The following is a 19783-nucleotide window of genomic DNA, read 5'->3' on the forward strand; positions in this document are numbered from 1 at the left end:
TTGTGGCGTATATTGAGTTCGTATTTAATGCAGTGGGTTTCCAACTATAGAAAACAGCTAACCAATAAATGACCTATTGCTGGAGCTCTTACTGTGAATATTTCCCCTTGCAGGTCTCTAGTAATTATCAGCACTTTGGATGGACGGATTGCTGCGCTGGACCCAGAAAACAGTGGGAGGAAACAGTGGGATCTAGATGTCGGGTCAGGTTCTCTGGTATCATCCAGCCTTAGTAAACCAGAGGTAAGGCTTTATCTCTCTCCTGACAATCTTTTTAAAATTAATTTCCTATGATAAACAGAGTGCTGTTTCTCCCATGTTTAACAGATGTTAGATATTGCAGCAAACTCAGTATGGACAAAGTCTGACAACTATTTTCAAAACAACTATTCTCAAACTTTTTTTGGGGCGTTTACATCATGTTTCCGTTTCAAACTAGAGTCAGCATTGTAGTCCTGGCATTGACATATGTGACAACTATCAAACTAGATGATGTAACCAGGTTTGGGAATTGTGTGCAGTTGCTGATTGGAAACGAGTTACTTGTAAATTGAAGCAAACGGAAGGATCATCTGCTTTGTATTACCACGGTGTGTTTTGGCAAGTGCTGACATCTTTTTTTTCCCCTTCAACAAAAGCAAAAGTCCTTGTGACTTAGCAAATGAACAAAGGATTTCTTATACTAGATAAGCAGGCTGCCTATAAAATAAAATGTTTGCAATAAAATAGAGCACTGAAGGTCACCCTGAAGTATGGAGTGGAGAAAGGTTGCATCATTTCCTGTGGATGAGCTGTAACGAGGAAAATCAGATGGTAAAATTTCTTGTTTGGTGCCATTTCCACCATCACTGGTTGTATTTCCATCAGTTTTGAATAAACTTAAGTTAGAAATTAGAAGGAAGGTGGTTTTCTGTTCTTTTTTTACTTCCTGCCTTGAAGTTATATCCATGAGTCATTCACTCCTACAATTAGGAAGAAAAAATACACCAACTCTGAGGTAGTCTGTGATTTTGGCAAACTGCGTGGTCCTTCACTATCAAGAATGGTTGGATTTGATAACCAGTCCTATATCTGAGTTCTTTACCATGAACAACAGAGAATGAAAGTTGAAGAAGTGTATTCAGACTGCATGAGCATCTTGCTTGTGTTTCTGTGGTCCTGTCTGCTTTGTGACCTCTTCTTTATACAGAAACAGTCTACTGAAAGATTTAGTTTGATGCTGTGGTAGCAAAAGGTGAGAGCTATTACTTTTGTGATCAGAGATGCTTATTAACATGAATGTTGACTTCTGTTCCCTTATTTCTGAGAGAGAATTTTACTTATGGATGCAACTTCTTGATGCTTGCTCAGATACTTTTTTCAATTTTTTTAAAGAAAAAGCAAGAACTTTAGTGAAACTGTTTTAAAGCAGAATTGAAAGGACTATAAAAATTGTAAAGAGCTCCATAAAGAGGAAAGTATCTGCTATGAACTGTTCTTCACAAATAATTTCAATACTAGGAACTTGAAATACTTGTCTGTTACCCGTTGCTCTGAACAGTTTGAGATGAGGTCAATGAAAACAAAACAGCCATGTATAAAACAAACACTTGAAATCTATGCAAATACAAACTTAATTTCACATTACAAATCAAGATGTGATCCCAGATTCTCAAAGATTTCAAGAATTCAAACATTTATTATCACGGAATTGTTCTTGCAAATCCAGATTTTTGTGACTGAACAGGTCTGGCCAGGATTGTGATCTTTTTGCATTATGATTTTTTTGTGATGTGACCTTAGAAACAAAAGGTTGGTGCCTCAGCAGCATAAATTGTCCTTTGTTCATGCAATATATTAAATTCATTAAGGTCTAAAAGTCTGTCTCCAGTTCAGTGTTTCCTTTCTGATTTGGGCATGTGGTATATTTTTACTCTCTTAAAGTAACTATTGAGGCTTTTTCTTCCTCTTCCAACATTTTTGAGGTAGAGGAGTTCTCTGTGCCTGCAACCACAATATTATATTCTGCATAAAAGAGTATCATTATGTAAGCTGTTAACCTACATCTTGCAAGAAATGGCAGGTGAGAAATTCCTTCTGCGTTACACTTGGAGTCTTGTTGTGTTTCTTCAGGATGAGGGAAGTGTTTGCTGCTATGTCTTAATTCTTTGGATTTTTTTAATTTTTAACTATTTTGGCTGAGAGTGCAATGAACTCTAATTCCAAGTCTTGGTGCAAAAGCATGAAATCAATTTCCGAATGCCTTTTAAGAAAAGGCATTAGGAATTCAAACTTGAGTGTTTAATAGAGCTATAGTTACTTCCTCTGCTTAACTGTAAAATGTCAACTTGACTGTCTGAAGCTCATGTGTTAATTAGAAAAGTGAGGTAGTAAAATTTCAAATGTTCCAGCAGCTCTGTCAAACACTTCAGATCTTGAAACTAGTTCTTAAGATGCTGACAAGAGAGATGTTCATCATTTGTTATGTGAACAGATCAATTAGAAAGGGAAGTCTGCTGAACCACTAATTGTTTGGGTAACTGCAATAGTAACATTCTTTCTTTGGCTCTAAGCTCCAGGGTATACAACCCTGGTCAGGGTGCCAGTGCTGAAAACATCTGGGACCACGTTTGCCTTGTGCACTAAAATTTAAAAACTATTTCCCTGTGTAACTTCAAGATTCATTGCTACTTGCACATAAAGATTGCTCCCTGAAGTTTAGGGTAAAGTTGTGGACAATCACCTTTTCCAAAAGTGCACTTCTAATGCAAACAATTGTTTACTCTTTAAATGTAAACTTTGAATATACTGTCTAATTAGAGAATACATCTGGGAGAATCAGCATGTCAAGATAGAGGGCTGTCTCAAGCAGCAGAAAGGGTTTATGCACATCATCGAGACTGCTATCGCTTCCTAACAAGGGTGACATGCTCTTTTACCTGCATAGCTTAATACTAAATTGCTCAATGGGCTCCTTTCTTCCCTATACTATACTATGAAAGACATTTAGGTGTAAGCTTGCCCCTATATTGAAATCACTGGCCAGTAGAGGTGTGCATGACCTGTCAAAGGCTGGAGGAGAAATGAGAGACATTAAAAAAAGCCTTCTGCAAGATGGATAATCTGTAAAGACACTGCTGTGAAAAAGCTGGTAGCTTGTTTTCTTCTGTGTGATGAGACAGGAGAAAAACAAGTAGGATACTTGATGGTGGTGATGTGAGAGTAACAGCTTAAAAATACATTCATGGCTGACACTTTTTGTGCACTGTCAGGGATGCTGCAGGGAGTTCAGCCTGGCAGGGTGGCTCAAATCGTATATACTGGGTAAAACTGCCTTGGCTCGTAAGTCTCTTGTTATAGACTAATCCCTGAGTAAAAACCTCACTTCCTTATTTGAGAGGTTTGGGACCATGGGACAAAATGAGAAGTCAGGTCCACCAGCCTGACATCCGTAGGAGTCACAGTGAACATCCTACAGTATACTGGAAAAAATGAAATAATTTGGATTGTGTATTGTTGTAAAATTCATCAGCATCCTTATTTTCTAAAAGCTCTTAGCGTAGCAACTCAAAATAAGCTTTTCTACAGCCTTAGGGATCTGGGAGATCTTATTTTTTTGGACCTAAGTGGCAGTTTCTTGTGGGATAGCCCAGGATTATTATTTTCCTTCAGAGAAACGTGGAGATACAGAAGTTTTATCCTGAAGTCAGCTGAAAAGTAATTGCACTGTAGGCAAAGAGCATCCATAGATACCTCAAGCCTTTTGTTCTTTTTTTTTTTTTTACCCTTTGGAGAGGACAGGGTGATGCTTAGAGCAGGCAACTGGGGAAGATTTCAAAGTCTCCAAAGCTCTGCTAATTACACAGGCTTTAATTTACAATATGAGTGTTTTGTTTTCTTTATCTGCAACACAAACACTTTTTTTTCCATGTTTTGATTCTACGAAAGAAATAGGAATTTCTGCAGTCAAGTGTCCAGGCATCTGGGAATCCCTTTAAGGCATTATCTGCCTGGACTTTGCTGCGTGTTGGATAAAGCAACTGCTGCACCCAGTCGTGGCCAGAGAAGGGTCAAAAAGTGTCCTGGGTTGCTTTGGGAGCACAGGAAGAAATTGAACAACTCTCATCCTTTGGACTCTTACATTTCAGGGCAGAAGAAATGGCAAAACCCACACTGCAGCAGGTCAGGGCAAGACAGGAGGTCAACGCGCCCTCAGGGGATGTTGACTTGTGATTTCTGGGTTCTCTTTTATGTGCCCTCCCAGAGGTTAGGGGCGGGGGAATAATTGAACTGTCTCATTGAGAGAGAAATCTTGTGACATCAGCTTCAGGAAAATCACACCCACCACTTAAGACACCCCTGCAGCAGCATTTTAGCCTGAATAAAACCGAGGTTTTTGTTTGGCCCGTGGTTCTCTACTTTGGTTAGTTTTTCAATTAAGTCATTGCCTGTAAATACCATCCAATGGCAAGCTGAGCTGTGGTTGTTTGCGGCATGGGTGGGGAGTACTTAGGACTGTCAGTCATACTTGTTCAAGTGCTTTCACTTCAAGGGTTATTATAGCAGCTTTTGACTACGGTGCTGAATATTAGGAATTTCTAGCAAACCTGTACAAATCCATTCTGGCTTTCCCAGCAGTCACTGGTGAGAACAAATGGAGGTGCATCTCAAGCTACACGCACACTGAGAAAATGCCTTTCTCTGTACTTACGGGCTCTTTGCTTACAAACAAATGAATCTGCATCACTCACTAGGGTTAATCTGAACTTTAAATGTATTTATGCATCTTAAAACAGCTGGCGTGGGGCACAGCAGCAGAAGCAGTCTGTTCTGCTTAGCACTTGGAAGAGTGCTTGAAGGAGCAAATGCTGGGTGGTGAGGTCTGACTTTTGTATGCACGGAATAAGAAGTCGGTTCTCTGTGCCTTAGCATGCAAAACTACAGCAAAATTTTACTCCAGAAAGCAAAGAAAATTAATGTTCTAAGTTTCTAGTGATGCTGCAAAATTATCTTCGATCCCTGCTGTGTTGTAACCAGTTGCAAATCCCCAAATCTCCACTTAGTTCAAGCGGGCAGAGTATTTAAATCAATGGACTTGGTATTGAGATGACTAATTTGGTGAAAATCTATTTCCTTGCAGGTGAAGCAGCATAATTTTAGTTGTTTGGAAGAGTTTATTTGTAGAGTTCCTTGTGTCCTGTAGCTCATCTTTACTTTTGTGAACTGCTGGAACAGATACAAGACCACCAGATGCTCAGAGAGCTGGAGGTATCGTTCCTCTAGAGGAGGGCTGGGGCGTAAGCCAGTTCTCCATCATAGAAGTTCTCTGTAATAGAAATAGAATTAAACTGTACTGAATGAAATACAAGATGCAGGGATTGATAACAACAGTTTTGTTGAAGGTCGGAGGTGATCAATTTAAAACTGAGAACCCTGTGTGCTGAGATCCTGTGATGGGTTATCAGCTGCCATCTCAATTCCTCTGCAGGGGAAGGAAATGTGATCCCACGCTGCCTGAGGGCAGACAGAGAGATTAAGAGTCCTAAATGGTCCTGGAAAAGCTCATAATGAATAAGGAGTGAGTGTCCAGAACTGTACTTCAAAGGAAGATAAATTCTAATTGCAATTGAGGCAGAGAAGGCTTATTAGGGCTATCAAGGGGAGAGGAGCCTGTGTTTTACAAGAAGAGAATAGACGCGACTGCTCTTTAACTACACAGATTTATTATGATTACTGATGACTCCAACAGTTTTTTTGTTTCTGCTGCTGGAAACATGCGAGGTGAGCTTGGCAATGAAGAGGGACATACTTTGAGAACTTGGCTACCTGTGTGTTTCTGAGTATAAATCTCTGCTTTCTGGGTGAGATTAAAAAAAAAAAAAAATTTATTATCCTGAAAATACCTCTTTAACAAGGCCAGAAGTAGTGATCAGAATATCATTGGCAAGGCAGTAATTGTTTTAAAGTATCTGGATAGCCAGAAGTTGTGCTTTTGTAGAAAATCCAGCTGAACTTTTTAGTGTGAACTGTTAAGTCTGTGGGGAGTGGGGCTCGGTGGTGGATTCCTGACCTAAATTGGGGGTTTAATGTGAAGCAGCATTGTGTCTTCTGCAGGGTGACAAATCGATCTGTTGCTTAGACAAGTGGCTGTAAGTATTTATCAAAATGCACATTTTCAAAGACAATCATCAGAGTTTAATGACTCGTTCAATTAAAAAAAAACAACTTCCTATAACTGCAGCTCGGTGGCTTTCTTGCTGACACTTAATGCAGTTAGTACTGATGAAGCTCTGATAAAGTGCTGACACGTGTCCTCTAACTCATGCTGTAACGATGTCTGGGGGGGGAAGCTTCCGTTACAGGGCACGTGGGGAGCCAGAATAACAAATGTGGCTTCTGTGATAGCAGAGTGCTCAGCCCTGAGCATCACCAGCGATGCTCTTCCTCGAACAATGCCAGCAAAGTTTTCTCTGACAGAAGCACCCCGGGCTGATGGTGGTGGCCGACTTTCATCTGTCACACTGGCAGACGTGGCCAAAATGCATTGGAGCAGAGCTTGGGAACGTCGTTCATCATCAGCCCGCTGTCTGTGGTGTTTGGTTGCCTTGATGGTAGCTGGTAATTTAATTACACATGGTAGGCTGCATGTTTTGTGTCGTCTGCTAAACAGTTCTGCTGTTTACAGAACCGGGAATGGATCATCTCTAGTAATGCCTAGACAAATACCCATTGCAGAGCAGAGAGTGGATGACTTAAATATGTGGAGCTCAGCTGCCCAAAATACAACACAGCGATTTATTCTGCCTTAAACCCATTTTGAACTTGCAGCCTCTATCTCTGCCTGTACAAGAAAAGGCTTCTTTCAAGCACTAAGCATTTTAGACAGTTTAGCAAATCATTCTTCCTGCAGCCCAGCTGCTGACATCTCATTTCTAATTTTCATTTGGACTCTACTCTCTATCCACAGGTAACCCTATTAATCTTTCTGTCAGAGTCACTGTGTGTTTCGTGCTTTCTGTCCTCTAACCCCTCTGTGGTCCTTGCATCCTTGAAAAAGGAGACTTTGCATTTGCCCTCTTCTCTTATTCTCCTGTATTGGGCTCTTTTCTCATAGGAATTGCTCTGACTCTGAATTTTTCAAGACGTGGGGACTTTGTGTCCTTACCAAAAACAAAAAAACACCCTGTGCAGGCAGGTTTAGGGAAAAAATGCGCCAGGCCTGGCAAAGATAGACTTAAATCCTGGATCCCCAAAGTGATGTGGGTTGGTGTTTTTGCCCATTTTCCCCATCTCTTAAGAGAAGTCTCACCTAAGTTCTTCCTAGTGGTCCTATAGGAGCTTGTGCAGTCCTGAAAGATAGATTTGGGCTGGGGGGGGTGGGGTCAAACATCTTAAAACATCCCAGTACTGGAACAACACCAATGTTGACATTGTAGTTAATGAGCTTCTGTACAGTGCCTGTTTCTGTAGCAGTGAGGTTTGGGGTAATTTGCCTTACTGATCTTTTCCCAAACATTCCCTTGGTTTCAGTGACCTCAGCCCTGGGCTCAGTAGCAGCAGCTCCAGCATGCCTTGGAAAGGACTGCTCCTAACTTCCAGAAGACTGCTGAAGTCTTTTTCTTTTGAACAGAACTTGCTACGTTAAAGAGGGGGATGGAATAATGTCAAAATAAAGTCGTTCTTACAGCACCGTGCGTTTTTGATTATTAAGGAGAACAGTTTTAAAAAGTCTGTTGCCATGGCAGCGAGGCAGGCTGGCATCTCTGTAGTCAAAATCCCAAGTCTTGTTTGACTGTGATTAAAGTAACAGTGGTATTTTAGTTCGCTGGCCCTCTTCAGAAGGGGCTGTTTTGATTGCACAGCAAACAGCGTTGGGGAACTGATGCCTTTTGAAGCTGGGGCAGGCTGCTTAACACGCTGCGGTTCCTCTTGTTCCTCTGTTTCGCTGCGTGGCTGCTCAAGGGAGGGCAGAGGACAGGGTAGGGCTAATGCTTCTAATGGCAAACTCAAGCCAAACAGGACACCATGACCCTTATGCTGGCAAGGAGACTTTCTGTTGTGATGTGTAGTGCAAAAGGCAACCAGGGTCCTGACCCTTGATCAGGTTTTAAGACCTGCAGTGTGGAATTGTGCCAGAGATGCCGACTGCAGTCATTCAGTGAAGTTGTTGGAAGCGTGTTGCAGGTGTTCCTTGGAGGAAACAATAAAAAGGAGTTTTCAAACAGGTTCTCTAGGCACAGGATTACATCACTTCGGCTCCATGCTTGTACCTTGCACTAAACATTCCTGATAAACACAGCCACAAAAGTTAAATTCATGACTTGTCCCAGTCTGTTCTAGCCAGCAAAAAATGAAGTAGAAACTACCAAGTAGGGGTCTATGGTGGAAGAAGAGGAAAAAGGTAAAAACTTCCATATTTCTGTCATATGGATCTTGGCAGGGGCCAGGCTAGGACATTTCTGAAATCCTGTGAATTCCTGTTCCTGGGTAAAAGTCATCCTGTGTTTCAGAATCTCGTGCAGTGACTATTCCTTGGAAGGCCTGTGTGCCTTTGCACTTTATCACAATCTGGCTGAGATAAAAGCCCATTTCCTTGGCTTCTGTGCCATGCCAGCCTGGCCCAGGCTGTCCCTTCCCTTCAGAGAAGGCAGGCCATGTTCTCCCTCCATAAACCGTGAAGCAAATACCAGGGCATCAGCAGTTCAAGAGAACCTTTCTCACAGTCCTGATCTTAAAGATGGTTTCAGCACGTACACTGGCTAACAAACAGGATGCAGGTAGGAGCAGGTACATACTTGGTAAACAACTGTCATGCTGAATCAGAAGTGGAGGTATTTACAAAAAGTAAGTTTTTCAAGACGAGACACTGATGACAGCCTGTCTGTAAGGTATTTCCAGCTTCAGCTTCCTCATTGCCCTTGAGTACATCTCAGAAGGTCACTTGACATATGACTGATGTGAATCATGGACTTCTCTTTCAGTCAATTTTCTTCTTCCTTGGCTGGTTAAACAGCACTGTGTGCTCTGGAGAACTCTCTGCTCTTTTACCAATGCTTTAGGCAGTGGCACAGCTTACCTGGGCAGCCTTTGTTTTCCAGAATATTGTGCTAGGGTCTTTATTTCTTCTTAAGGAAGAGTCAGTTGCAAAAAGTTTGCAGAAAAGTATGTTCTTAGACTCTAGCTGATCCCTTCATGCTGGTGTGTTTTTATTTGAATAAGGTTTTCCTGTTGGTAAATACTACGTTGTCATCCTTGTAGTGTAGTACCCCGTGCTTCAGAATTTCTGAAGGTACCTGAAGGGAAAAAAAAAAAAAGGGAATTAACCATCCTGAAATCCACGCTGAGGCAGAGAAATAGCCACTTCCATTGGAAGAAAGTCATAAACCAGTGCAGCTGTGCAGATACATCCCTATATATATTTGAAAAAATATTTATGTATAAATGTATATTATATATTTTTATTTATAAATATATATATTTTCAAATATATATTTTTATGTATTAAAAATGTATTCAGTATATAAGTATATTGAAAAAAGGCAGGCAATAAATCAGTTCAGACACCTGAACTAGTAGCCTTGCCATGTGTGTGACCTGAAAAACCTCTAAAAGTTCATGGGAGGGATATCTCTATGCTGCTATGATTTTTTATTTTTTTTAATGTGGAACAAAGTGATTACGTTCTCCTTCCCTGATTCGTTTGTGCAAACTCCTGTTTCCACCCTTTCTAGCAAAGCTGCTATAATTGGCTCCTAATGTTGCCTAGACAAATTTTAGAGGGGCTTAGAGACAGTTCTCACTGGGAAGTAGCTCTCAGAGCATACCCAATGTGGGCTTTGATCTTGTTTGTGATTACATCTACAATAAGATTACTGTAACAGACAAAAAAAGGCACCCTTATCACATAAGATCATATAGGTTAGTCTGAGCTAATTAGTAACTGGAATAAAGCTCTTACAGGAGTGATATCTCATGATAAGAGTAAGTTTTGAAAACCATAAGCTGAAGGGTTAGAAAAACAAAGACTTAACGCTTCCTATTCTAAGGGAAGGATTTGATCTCTGCTTAGTTATTTCTTGGAGTTACTGGCAAGTCCAGCACAGCTGAAAACAATATTAACTGTTGTGGTATCATTTTTTTCAGCTCTCTGTAGGTGAGCATGCTTGATATTTTGTATGGTAAGGATCGTTAGGTATGGGAAATGAATGTTACGCTTGCTGTTAAGCAGCTCGGGGAAGCTTTTTGATCTCTGTTTACACGATGCTTTTTATTTTTTTTCCCCTACAACAAATCAGCAGCTTTCTTCCTGCACCGAAGCAACCTGTCGTGGAAGCTCTCGTGCGCTGCCCTCCTTTCCAGCAAAGAGTCTAGACAGCAAATTCCCTGGTAGCGTATGCCATTTCGGATCGTTCCGCCTTTTGGCTTTTTTGTCAAGGCTTTTTAGAAACTGCATTACCTCACCCGTCGGCCTGGAGATTGAGCAGCCAGCGCTGCTGATAGGCCTGCAGCACCCTGCGCCGAGCCAATGGAGAACTTCAGCTTCAAACTCTTTAATGAGCAAAAAAGAGCAGCGTCTCGTTTAGGGCTCGCTAGTTAATGTAGGGCTTTTTTTTTTTTTTTTTTTTTTTTTTTTTAATCTAAGTGTTACTTCTGAAAGACAAGCCACTTAACAATTATGTGCCATATTGCTGACCGGTGAAGCTGAACAAATAGCTATTTACATTGACAGATCAGAGGAATGTGTAAGTGCATCGTGGTAACCTACATTTTCTGTGCCAAGAGATTTGCAGCTGACTGCCTGGGTGACTCACTCCTCGGATTAGCAGATGAGGTAATGCTGTAGAGATACGGGGTGATGTCATTCCTCTACCTGAGCTGCATGCCGATGCTGCTGGCTGCTACTTTCAAGGAAAGTCCCTTTGCTGCTTCTCAGGTGCTGGATTTGCTAGGAATTGGTATTGTTGCTGTGCTTTAAAACCTTTGCTCTGAAAACCACACTTGTGAAAGGCAGTGGCGTGTGTCCACAAATGCCTTTTTGTCATGTGTACACCTGAAGTAGGCACATCTGCACACCTGCCTCATTTTTCAGCTACAGTAGAGCTATTTTAGTTGGAGAGGAGCTTTGTGGCAATTAGGTACAGTCCCCTGCCAGAGCCATGTCTGTAATCCCATTTATGAATATCTTCATCTAGGAAGAGGAATTCGGTTTTGCCTCTGTTCCTCCATTTGATGTGAAATACCCCACTTGTGATGGTTACTGAGATGTCTAGCTTACGTTTACCTGTTTTTAGTTGAACCCCATCCATTCTTCCTCCAGCATTGTCCTTCAGCACTACAGCTCTTCCCACTGCCCGCACTTGCTTTCCTGATGTGTCCACCCACAGCAGTTGTGTCTTTTCTCAGCCTTTCCTTCCCAATGTCATGCAGGACGTGCTGCTCCCAAGGTTGGGAGTAGGGGCAGGTGATCAGCAGAGCTACTGGAGCCGTCTCATCTGTCGTCTGCAGCTGATGGGGATGGAGGCTGTATCAGATGAGCTGTTAGTGCCCCACTACTGGGAAATTCTTGAAGATGAGCAAGGCATCACCCTGATTGACTCACATCTTGGGAGCATACTTCCATGGGGGGAATTTGGGCTTTGTATTCCCAGAAAGGGCCAACGTTTTGCCATTTTCTGGAAATTTTCCCAAAGATTTACTGGTCAGGCCTTGGAGACAGAGCTTTGGGATGAGGAGCCTGCACAAATGCATGGCAATGAGTGTGGTGCTCAGAGCATGCTCAGCCCTTGCTGTTGTGGCTTTCAGGAAGCTTATCTAAAAGCTGGGACCCACAAGTAGCTATCTGGCTACCAGCAGCACCACGTAGCTTGCCCAGGCTGTATGAATTTAGCTGGCTGGTAGCCCAGCAGAACTTCTTCTGGATCCTCCTGGAAAATTGGGCTTATGTCCTTGCTGAACGATGCGCAGGAAGAAGCCTTATGGAGGATTTATTAATGCAATCTGCACAGGCTCTGAGTTCTGGTTTGTAACTATTATGCATTTCTGAAAGAATATATTACAAAAAAACACATTATCATAATTGCTCTGTGTTCAATGTTTTAACAAAATTCTCCAGCTTGGTCAAAGCTGCAAGTTTGGCGCCGACTTCTTCTGTTGTTGAACTGTTTTCCATGATCTGTATGTCTTTGTTCTGAAGATCACAAGGCTGCTCTTGAATGTGAACATTTATGTAAACCTTGTTTGCTTTATTTTTCCACTAATCATGTGATTTCTACAAATGACCCTGTGCACAAATGTTTGCTTTTGTTTTATTTCTGGAAGTGTGTGTATAGAGCCATGTGTATGTAGGTGTATATCCTCTCCACCCCCACATGGGAGGCTGTGAGAGCTGTGATGCACAAGAAATGCTGCATTACAGTGTCTCTTCCAACATGTTTTGGCCTCTTTTGTTGTAAGGTAAATATCTGGGAAGGGAAGAAAACACTTCATTTAGCTTTGCAAAGAACTCAGGGGCTTGCTTTTGTTATCTCTTCAGTTATGCGTTGTGATCCTGAGAAGTAATTTGTAACTGTCACTTGTCATGATGCTTTCCAAAACCAGAAAGTACTGGTCTTGGATCCTTAGGGACCCTAGATACAATCACCAGCATTATCAGGTAATTCACCTGAAGTTTCTCTCTGAATCACTTGTACCAAACAGTGTAGGAGAGATTAGTCATGACATGCACACACTTACAAGACCTGACTTTCTCTCCCTGTTTATGTGAATTTCAACTTTGGTAACCCTGTTTGCTCTTCTGTGACCCACTGCGAATAACAAGTTTCATCCTAGAGACTTTAATCATGCAGAAGATGTGGTTTCAGATCTTCACTTAAGAAGAAACCTTCTGGATCTTTTGTATGGCTGTGCACTACAACTATCTGCCTTGCAGTTTGGCAGTAATATGCTTTTTTGAAGTGACTAACACATATTTACCAGAACTAGAACTTAAATCCGGATCCCTTACACATTATAATTTAATGTAATTATGTTGTAAGGTACTGCCTGAATGGACAGAGGGTCTGAAAAACCGTTAACATCTTCCATGTTAATCCATATCCTCAAAAGCCAAGATCATATGGATTATAGTTTCTCACTGTACATGATGGACACAGCCACTGTGGCTCCACGGTATTAGTTATGGTCTGTGATGCTGATAATGAGTTCCTTAATAAGTCCCTTAGTACTCATTGACAATGACTCATCCTTCCGAGTGAGGATCTCCTTGAAAAATCTGTGTAATGGATGAAACTCTATCCTGGTGAAAAGATCTTGACCTATTGTGCCTTTTAAGGAAAAGCTAGAGAGTGTTAAAGGAAATGTATATAAACAAAATAAATAAAAAATCTGGGGAGGAGAAGTTTGATTGAACTGTCTGAAAAGGCAAAAATGAAACGTGAGCTCTGATGTCAGTGATAATTGCTCTGCCTACTTTAAAGGAGGATGGATATTCTGGTGTAGTCGTTAACTGCAAAAGAGTACACACACAGCCTCAGCTCTTATTTTAAAACAAAATTCAGTCTTCTGACTTGGAGAGAACGGTTGATTGTGTGTTTAGAAGTAAGTCAGCTGTGGTGAGGGGTGGAAAAAGGTGGAACTTCACATAAAATGCCGCCGTCTTGAAACTTAGCACCATCACAAATAACGTGCAGTACTTGCTTACCAACTAGTGACTGTTCAGTCTCTTCAGGAATGTTTCTCCCTTTACATTTGCTGCAGTTTGGATTACCGTAGAGTCACAGAATGGTTTGGGTTGGAAGGGATCTTAAAGCCCATCCAATTCCAGCCCCCTGCCATGGGCAGGGACACCTCCCAGCAGCCCAGGCTGCCCAAAGCCCCATCCAGCCTGGCCTTGAACAGGAATACACAAGCATAAAGTAAGATGTTGGAATATAAAGTGCTGTGTATAAAGCACTCATACTGTATTTCATTTTGTATTTGACATCTGTATATGTTTTGTGAAAAATGTGTTTAGATGCTACCTAACGTTCTGTTGATTTTTTTTTAGGTATTTGGGAATAAGATGATAATTCCTTCCTTGGATGGGGACCTTTTCCAGTGGGATCGGGATCGAGAGAGCATGGAGGCAGTTCCTTTCACGGTGGAATCTCTTCTTGAGTCTTCCTACAAGCTGGGCGAGGATGTTGTCTTAGTTGGGGGAAAGTCCTTAACAAGCTATGGGCTGAGCTCATACACAGGGAAGGTAAGAGCCTGAAAAGTTGCCTTGTTGTTGTTTCTAGCACTGTGTTGCCAAAAGGTTGCTCTTAAGATTTAAACTTCACTATGGTTCTAGTGTACAGCTGCACAGCACAAAAAAATAGAAGCTGAATTTACTGGGAAACAAACGCAGCAGGCTGGAGTGGTGGTGATATGGCTCAGAGCATCACTGCAGTGTTGTCTTGTCTGTGAGCTTCTGCTCTGTCCCTTCTGCTTTAACGCTTCCCCCTGGCTGGGCCGATGCAACTAACAGCTAACCCAGCACAAAACTAACCCAATCAAAAGTGAATGCTTTTCTGTTAGGTTAGCAAATTTAGTCAGCTCAGCCAGGGGTTGGGAGAGTGCCAGAACCAGCACAAAGGAACAGAGGGGGTTGTGACTAGAGGTGAGTGAGAGGGGAAAAAGAAAGAAATGACCCTTTGCTGCTGAAATGGAAGACTTCAGCTTCATTTTGTATATATATATCTAGCTCTGCCTGAAGTAGACTTTGCAGTTCAGCTTACTGAATATCAAAGAGTTTTGGATGATGCATGTTTTTTTAACACTTCTAGATTTTAATCTTTTCACAACTAAAAGGGGGTATCTGGTTGAAAACAAGAAAACATTCAACATACATGAGCACTTGAGGTTTGTAGTTGTTGCCAGTAAGCATGCTCCCTCTTAGAAGTTCCCCTTAACTTCTGCATACGAGTTTAAAATTTAATTTGAAAACTACTTGCTATCTGACTGGTTCAGAAAGTATTTTCTTCTGAAATCCACTGGTTAATAGTTTTATGTTTTAAAAAAACTAAAAGCACAGGAATTTATTACATTTGAGTTCTGGACTTTGACCTTTTCTTCCACCTCTTATGTCAAATATTATTAAAATGCTTGTAGACGCTTTGTGTAGTGAAGAACAGACATTTGCTAAATCAGAAAAAGTGTACCTTTAAAACAGGTAAAAATAAAAATGATGTTTTAAACTTTAAACTTCCAGTGTTTGCTTTCAACAAAATCAGTTTGTGCATTTTGATCAGATGTTGTCATATAGAAGACTTTTATTGCGTTGTGTACAGTGATCACTAGTGATAAAGAGTCTAGATCCAAAGCAAGAGTTTATGAAATTATTTTGATTTTCATACTGATAGCAAAGGCACTGTACCAACAGACTGCTCTTCCCCACACTATTCAGGAAGTGGAAATTTCGGTTTTTGCTTTGATTCCAGGCTCACGCTTACAGTAGCAGAGGTGCTGCATACAGGAAATAGTGCCTTGTTGAGAGTTTGGGCAGTCTGTCTTTGTCAATTTGGCATCAGTTCAGATTTCCTGAAAGCGTGTCCAACTTTTTTCAATACACAAATGCCAATATAATCCAAACTCTGTTTGAGATTAGGACTATTGCAAGGTCTGCATGACTGTGAATTAATGAGGTTTTATCCTCATTTTATTAGCTGAAAGATAAAGTGGGATGGTTCTGCTGTATCGTATATAAATCAATAGTTCTTCATTTGAAGTTCATAATAGAGTTATGCTGAGGCAGATACGGAATGAAAACAGAATTATGCCAGGAGCCTACTTGTAGAAAACTTGTAGAAATTATCTATGTCCATAGACACAGTGGGAAAAGAGTTGCATTTTCTGTTAGAAGTAGAACACAAAGAATAGTCAAATAAATATGATTGTAAGTTATAATATATATATTTGAAGATATCCCAGGCTGACTAAAGATGGTCCAAACTGTAATCTTCAAAAAGTTCTAGGAATTCTGTAGTTTTGAAGAACACTTATCTGTTAAACCAGACTCCTTGACATCCATCAGTCAGGTCAAGCATCTCTAACCAGAGCTCCAAATCCCCCTGCGAGCTGAAAGCATTTCATAGGAATTGTTAGCTTTGAATGTTCCTGTTTGTTACTTTTTTTTATTGATGTTCTACAGATTTCCAAGTATGTTTGAGTCTCTTGCCTTGTCCCTTAGGTGAAGTACATCTGCTCAACTATGGGCTGTCGCCAGTGGGATGACGATGAAGCAGACCAGGAAGACACACTCCTCTTACGCCGAACCCAGAAAACAGTCCGTGCTGTTGGACCACGCAGTGGCAATGAGAAGTAAGTGTGGTCATTGCTCAGAAACAGTCTGACAGAGATAAGGTCAAATCCTTAAAGCATTACATATAAAAAACTTGTTTTTATTCATTAGAATAGGAATTGCATAAGGGAGTTTGGACTGTTAACCGAAGGAATGCAGCAGGCTCACTTAGCACCTAACCCCTTTGATCCTCGATGCTTTTGAAAAATCTCTTTATCTTCAGTGTTATGGATCATTAGGAAAAAATATTTGCATGAACTTATTCCCCCTAAATCAGATGAAAGTGACTTTATTGTCCTTGTATACCTCAAAAGAGTCTCACTGCTGTACTATGCATGGCAAATGCCACTTTGGTTTGTTCCAGCTGTTGACTGGTACAGCAGGAGATAGTTTATGAGCCTTCGGCAACTTACTGATTCACTTCAGTTCTTTACCTACTCATGGCAACCCTTGCTTTTTTATTATATTTGATGTATTCAGGTTTCTTTTTAAGGTGATTGAAAAAAAGACTAAAGACATTTTAAAAAGCCTTATTTCTTAAGTCTCCTTTAATTTTGTAACATAGATGTTCTGATCTTTGCAATCTGTAAGAAGTGGTTCAGTTTCTGTCTTCCCTAATGTTGTGACACAAGTTTTTATACGTTAATATTTTTATAAAAATAGACAAATTGGAGAAAAAGACAACAAAACCCAACAACAAAAATCCCACCTTCCTTAAGTACAGGTTTAAAAGGCTGGTTACTATACATAGATAAAATAACTGCCCAGCCGTTCAGAGGAGGACTAGTCATTCTCTGTTCACCTGCTCCCTCTTCTGTTTGCAGCGGGATTTGACACGTTGTGTCTGTAGTCTCAGATAAGCTAATTAGAACTCAAGTAGATTAGCAGATGAGAAGTCTTAAAAGAGAGATCTTAGATTCTGTGATTCTTGGGGGCTGATGGTGGTGGGGAGAGATATGTCACAAAAACATGCTTTTCTTTCCTACACGTCTCTTGAAAACATACCGTGATACTTTGTGTACCTGAATTCTTCTTCATTGTCAGAAATAGAGATGCTTTCCTGGTGAACAGTACTGCTGTGGAGTTTATAGGATAGCTCTATTTTCAATTCAAAGAAAGAAAAGCTTTTAATAAACAAAGTTCAACTTATTATATAAAATATGCTTGACTTTTACCATAGTGGTGTGATTTTTTTTTTTTAAGGAGACATTTTGACTCCTGGTTGGTCCTAGGAAACTTCGGGCAGCCAAGCATATTGTTAAGAAGTATATTCCCCCTTGTTGCTGTTCAAGACACAAATTTACTGTTGCTTCCCCTCTGTATCTTTCTACAGCATTGGGCTGTATGGTGGAAATAAGAATTCATTATTTTCTTTTTGAGAATAATTCAGTTTCTGCCCTGATTTGTTGGTTTGTAAAAGTTAAAGAGCCTTTGGCTATGCAAGACAACTCTGTGTTCCTTATACAGTCATACTTGTTTGAGAGTGTGTTAACCTGGGACACGAGCAATGCTGGTTTCATTGAAGTGCCTGTCAAAGAAATCCTCTGTTAAGTCTTGTGTGTGGGATTAAAAGAAAACAGCAACAAAAAAATATCATCCTTCCACCAGCTCAAAAGCCATACATCTCAAAACATGCTTTATTAATGAAGCGTGTCTTTTGGAGAATGCTGCTTCCTAAATGCTTGTTGCTTTCATCAGCTATGTAACATTTTCCCACCTAAACAGACCTAGATGTATTCCTTGATGTTTTTTTTTAATTACCCTCTCCATATGCTAAACCTTTAATGCCATTGCCCCTACTTCCCCAGCTGTTTTCTCAACTCTACATTGTGTTGGCAAACAAGATTTCTCTGGTTTGTATTCTGGATATAGTTAGAGGATTAGTGCTTCCTCTCCTGGTAAACCTGTGCTCATCTGGTAATCTGAGGATTTACTATGAAAATGTGGGACAAATTTATGTAATTCAGCATAAGAATCTTCTGATTGGAGGGGTTTGGGACTGACTTGGAGTATGCAATCAGTTTCTATGAAGTTTTTTTCTTTCTTTTAGGTGGAATTTCAGTGTTGGCCACTTTGAGCTGCACTACGTCCCAGATATAGAAAACAGAGCAGGATACATTGAGAGCAATTTTAAATTACATCTGAACAAAGAAGAAACAAAAATAATTTCAGATGTGGATGAGCAGGAGGCTATGATGAAAGATACAGTGATAAAAGTCTCAGTAGCTGACTGGAAGGTTATGGCTTTTAACAAACGAGGAGGACATCTGGAATGGGAATACCAGGTAGGGGTAAAGACATGGTATTAAATGTTAACACGTAGACACTTTACAGCATCATATATGATGTCTTTCATCTTGAGTTTTGGCTCTTTGAGCTGTTACATCTCTTACAAAAACTAAACCAAGGAATTTAAGCACACTGTTATAACATCTAGTTAATATAACATTAATTTTCCAGTTAACTCTCTCTTCTTCAGTTTTGCACTCCAATTGCTTCTGCGTGGCTGGTTAAAGATGGCAAGGTAATTCCGATCAGTCTGTTTGATGACACAAGTTACACCACGAACAATGAAGTGCTAGAAGATGAAGAGGACCTTGTGGAAGCTGCAAGAGGGGCCACAGAATCCAGTGTCTATTTGGGTGAGGCAAAATTCTGAGCACTTGGTTGTAAACATTATCCTTTTCTTTGAGCTTTCGGTAAAGCAGATCTTTCCGTGCTGGTAGAGCACCCTCAAGAGGAGCTATAACATGTACAGTCTGATGCTCCATATAATGTAGACTGTTTATAAAGCCCCAAAATAGAGGCTTTACTAATGTATATATCCCAGAAAAACAACTCCCCTTGATTTAAAAAGCTTCAAAAGATAGATCTCTGTTCTCATCCCTTCCTAACCTGCTCTGGTCACCTTTACTTTTGTCACTTGAAGTCAGATTTCTGTGTACCCATCGTAGAAATTCTGTCAGTTACAGAAAGTAATGTTTACCTTCTGTAGAAGGTAAAGTGTACCAGAAGGTATGGCATAGCTTTGGCTCTGGTAGATTCCATTTCTATGACTGTTTGGCCTAAAGTGGTAGCTAAATGATGTTTTGGTTTTGGAAAAGGAAAATGAAAAACAGAGGGCCCTTTGACCCTCTATTTTGTCACATTTGTTTCTTCCTCTGCAGTGATTACAAGTAACTTACTATGAAGAGATTTCGGTTAAGTTTTCCTGTGACTGAGTTTTCATCCAGCTGTCAGTATTCATATGATGTGAATTCTGACAACTAGGAATAGTGTCCCCAGGTCCTTCCTCTCAGCTGTCTGTCTCTGGGAGGCAGATGTGCTTTGTTTTCTTCTAAGCCCTTAGCATTTCTCTTTAAGTCTTTACACCTTTCCTGTTAGTGGTTACACAGATTTTTTTTCTAGCCTTCCTGTTAACAGCTGTTGAAGAGTTCTGTGTACCAGCATGCAAGTGTAAGACGTTTGAAGGAAGCCTTACTTTTG

The 19783-nt window shown here is 40.6% G+C and overlaps 1 protein-coding gene across 1 annotated transcript in view; it reads left to right on the top strand.

Annotated features, from left to right (window-relative positions):
- EIF2AK3 (eukaryotic translation initiation factor 2 alpha kinase 3) overlaps nucleotides 1-19783 on the top strand; it is a 39963-nt gene that overhangs the window by 5129 nt on the left and 15051 nt on the right. Inside the window, exons 2-6 of the mRNA XM_084518820.1 lie at nucleotides 114-243; nucleotides 14024-14218; nucleotides 16187-16317; nucleotides 18348-18582; nucleotides 18777-18939. Of these exons, the coding sequence (XP_084374946.1) occupies nucleotides 114-243; nucleotides 14024-14218; nucleotides 16187-16317; nucleotides 18348-18582; nucleotides 18777-18939 (854 nt within the window). The remainder of the gene's footprint in view (nucleotides 1-113; nucleotides 244-14023; nucleotides 14219-16186; nucleotides 16318-18347; nucleotides 18583-18776; nucleotides 18940-19783) is intronic.

Source organism: Aythya ferina (genome assembly GCF_964211825.1).
Source record: "Aythya ferina genome assembly, chromosome: 4".
Taxonomy (NCBI): Eukaryota; Metazoa; Chordata; class Aves; order Anseriformes; family Anatidae; genus Aythya; species Aythya ferina.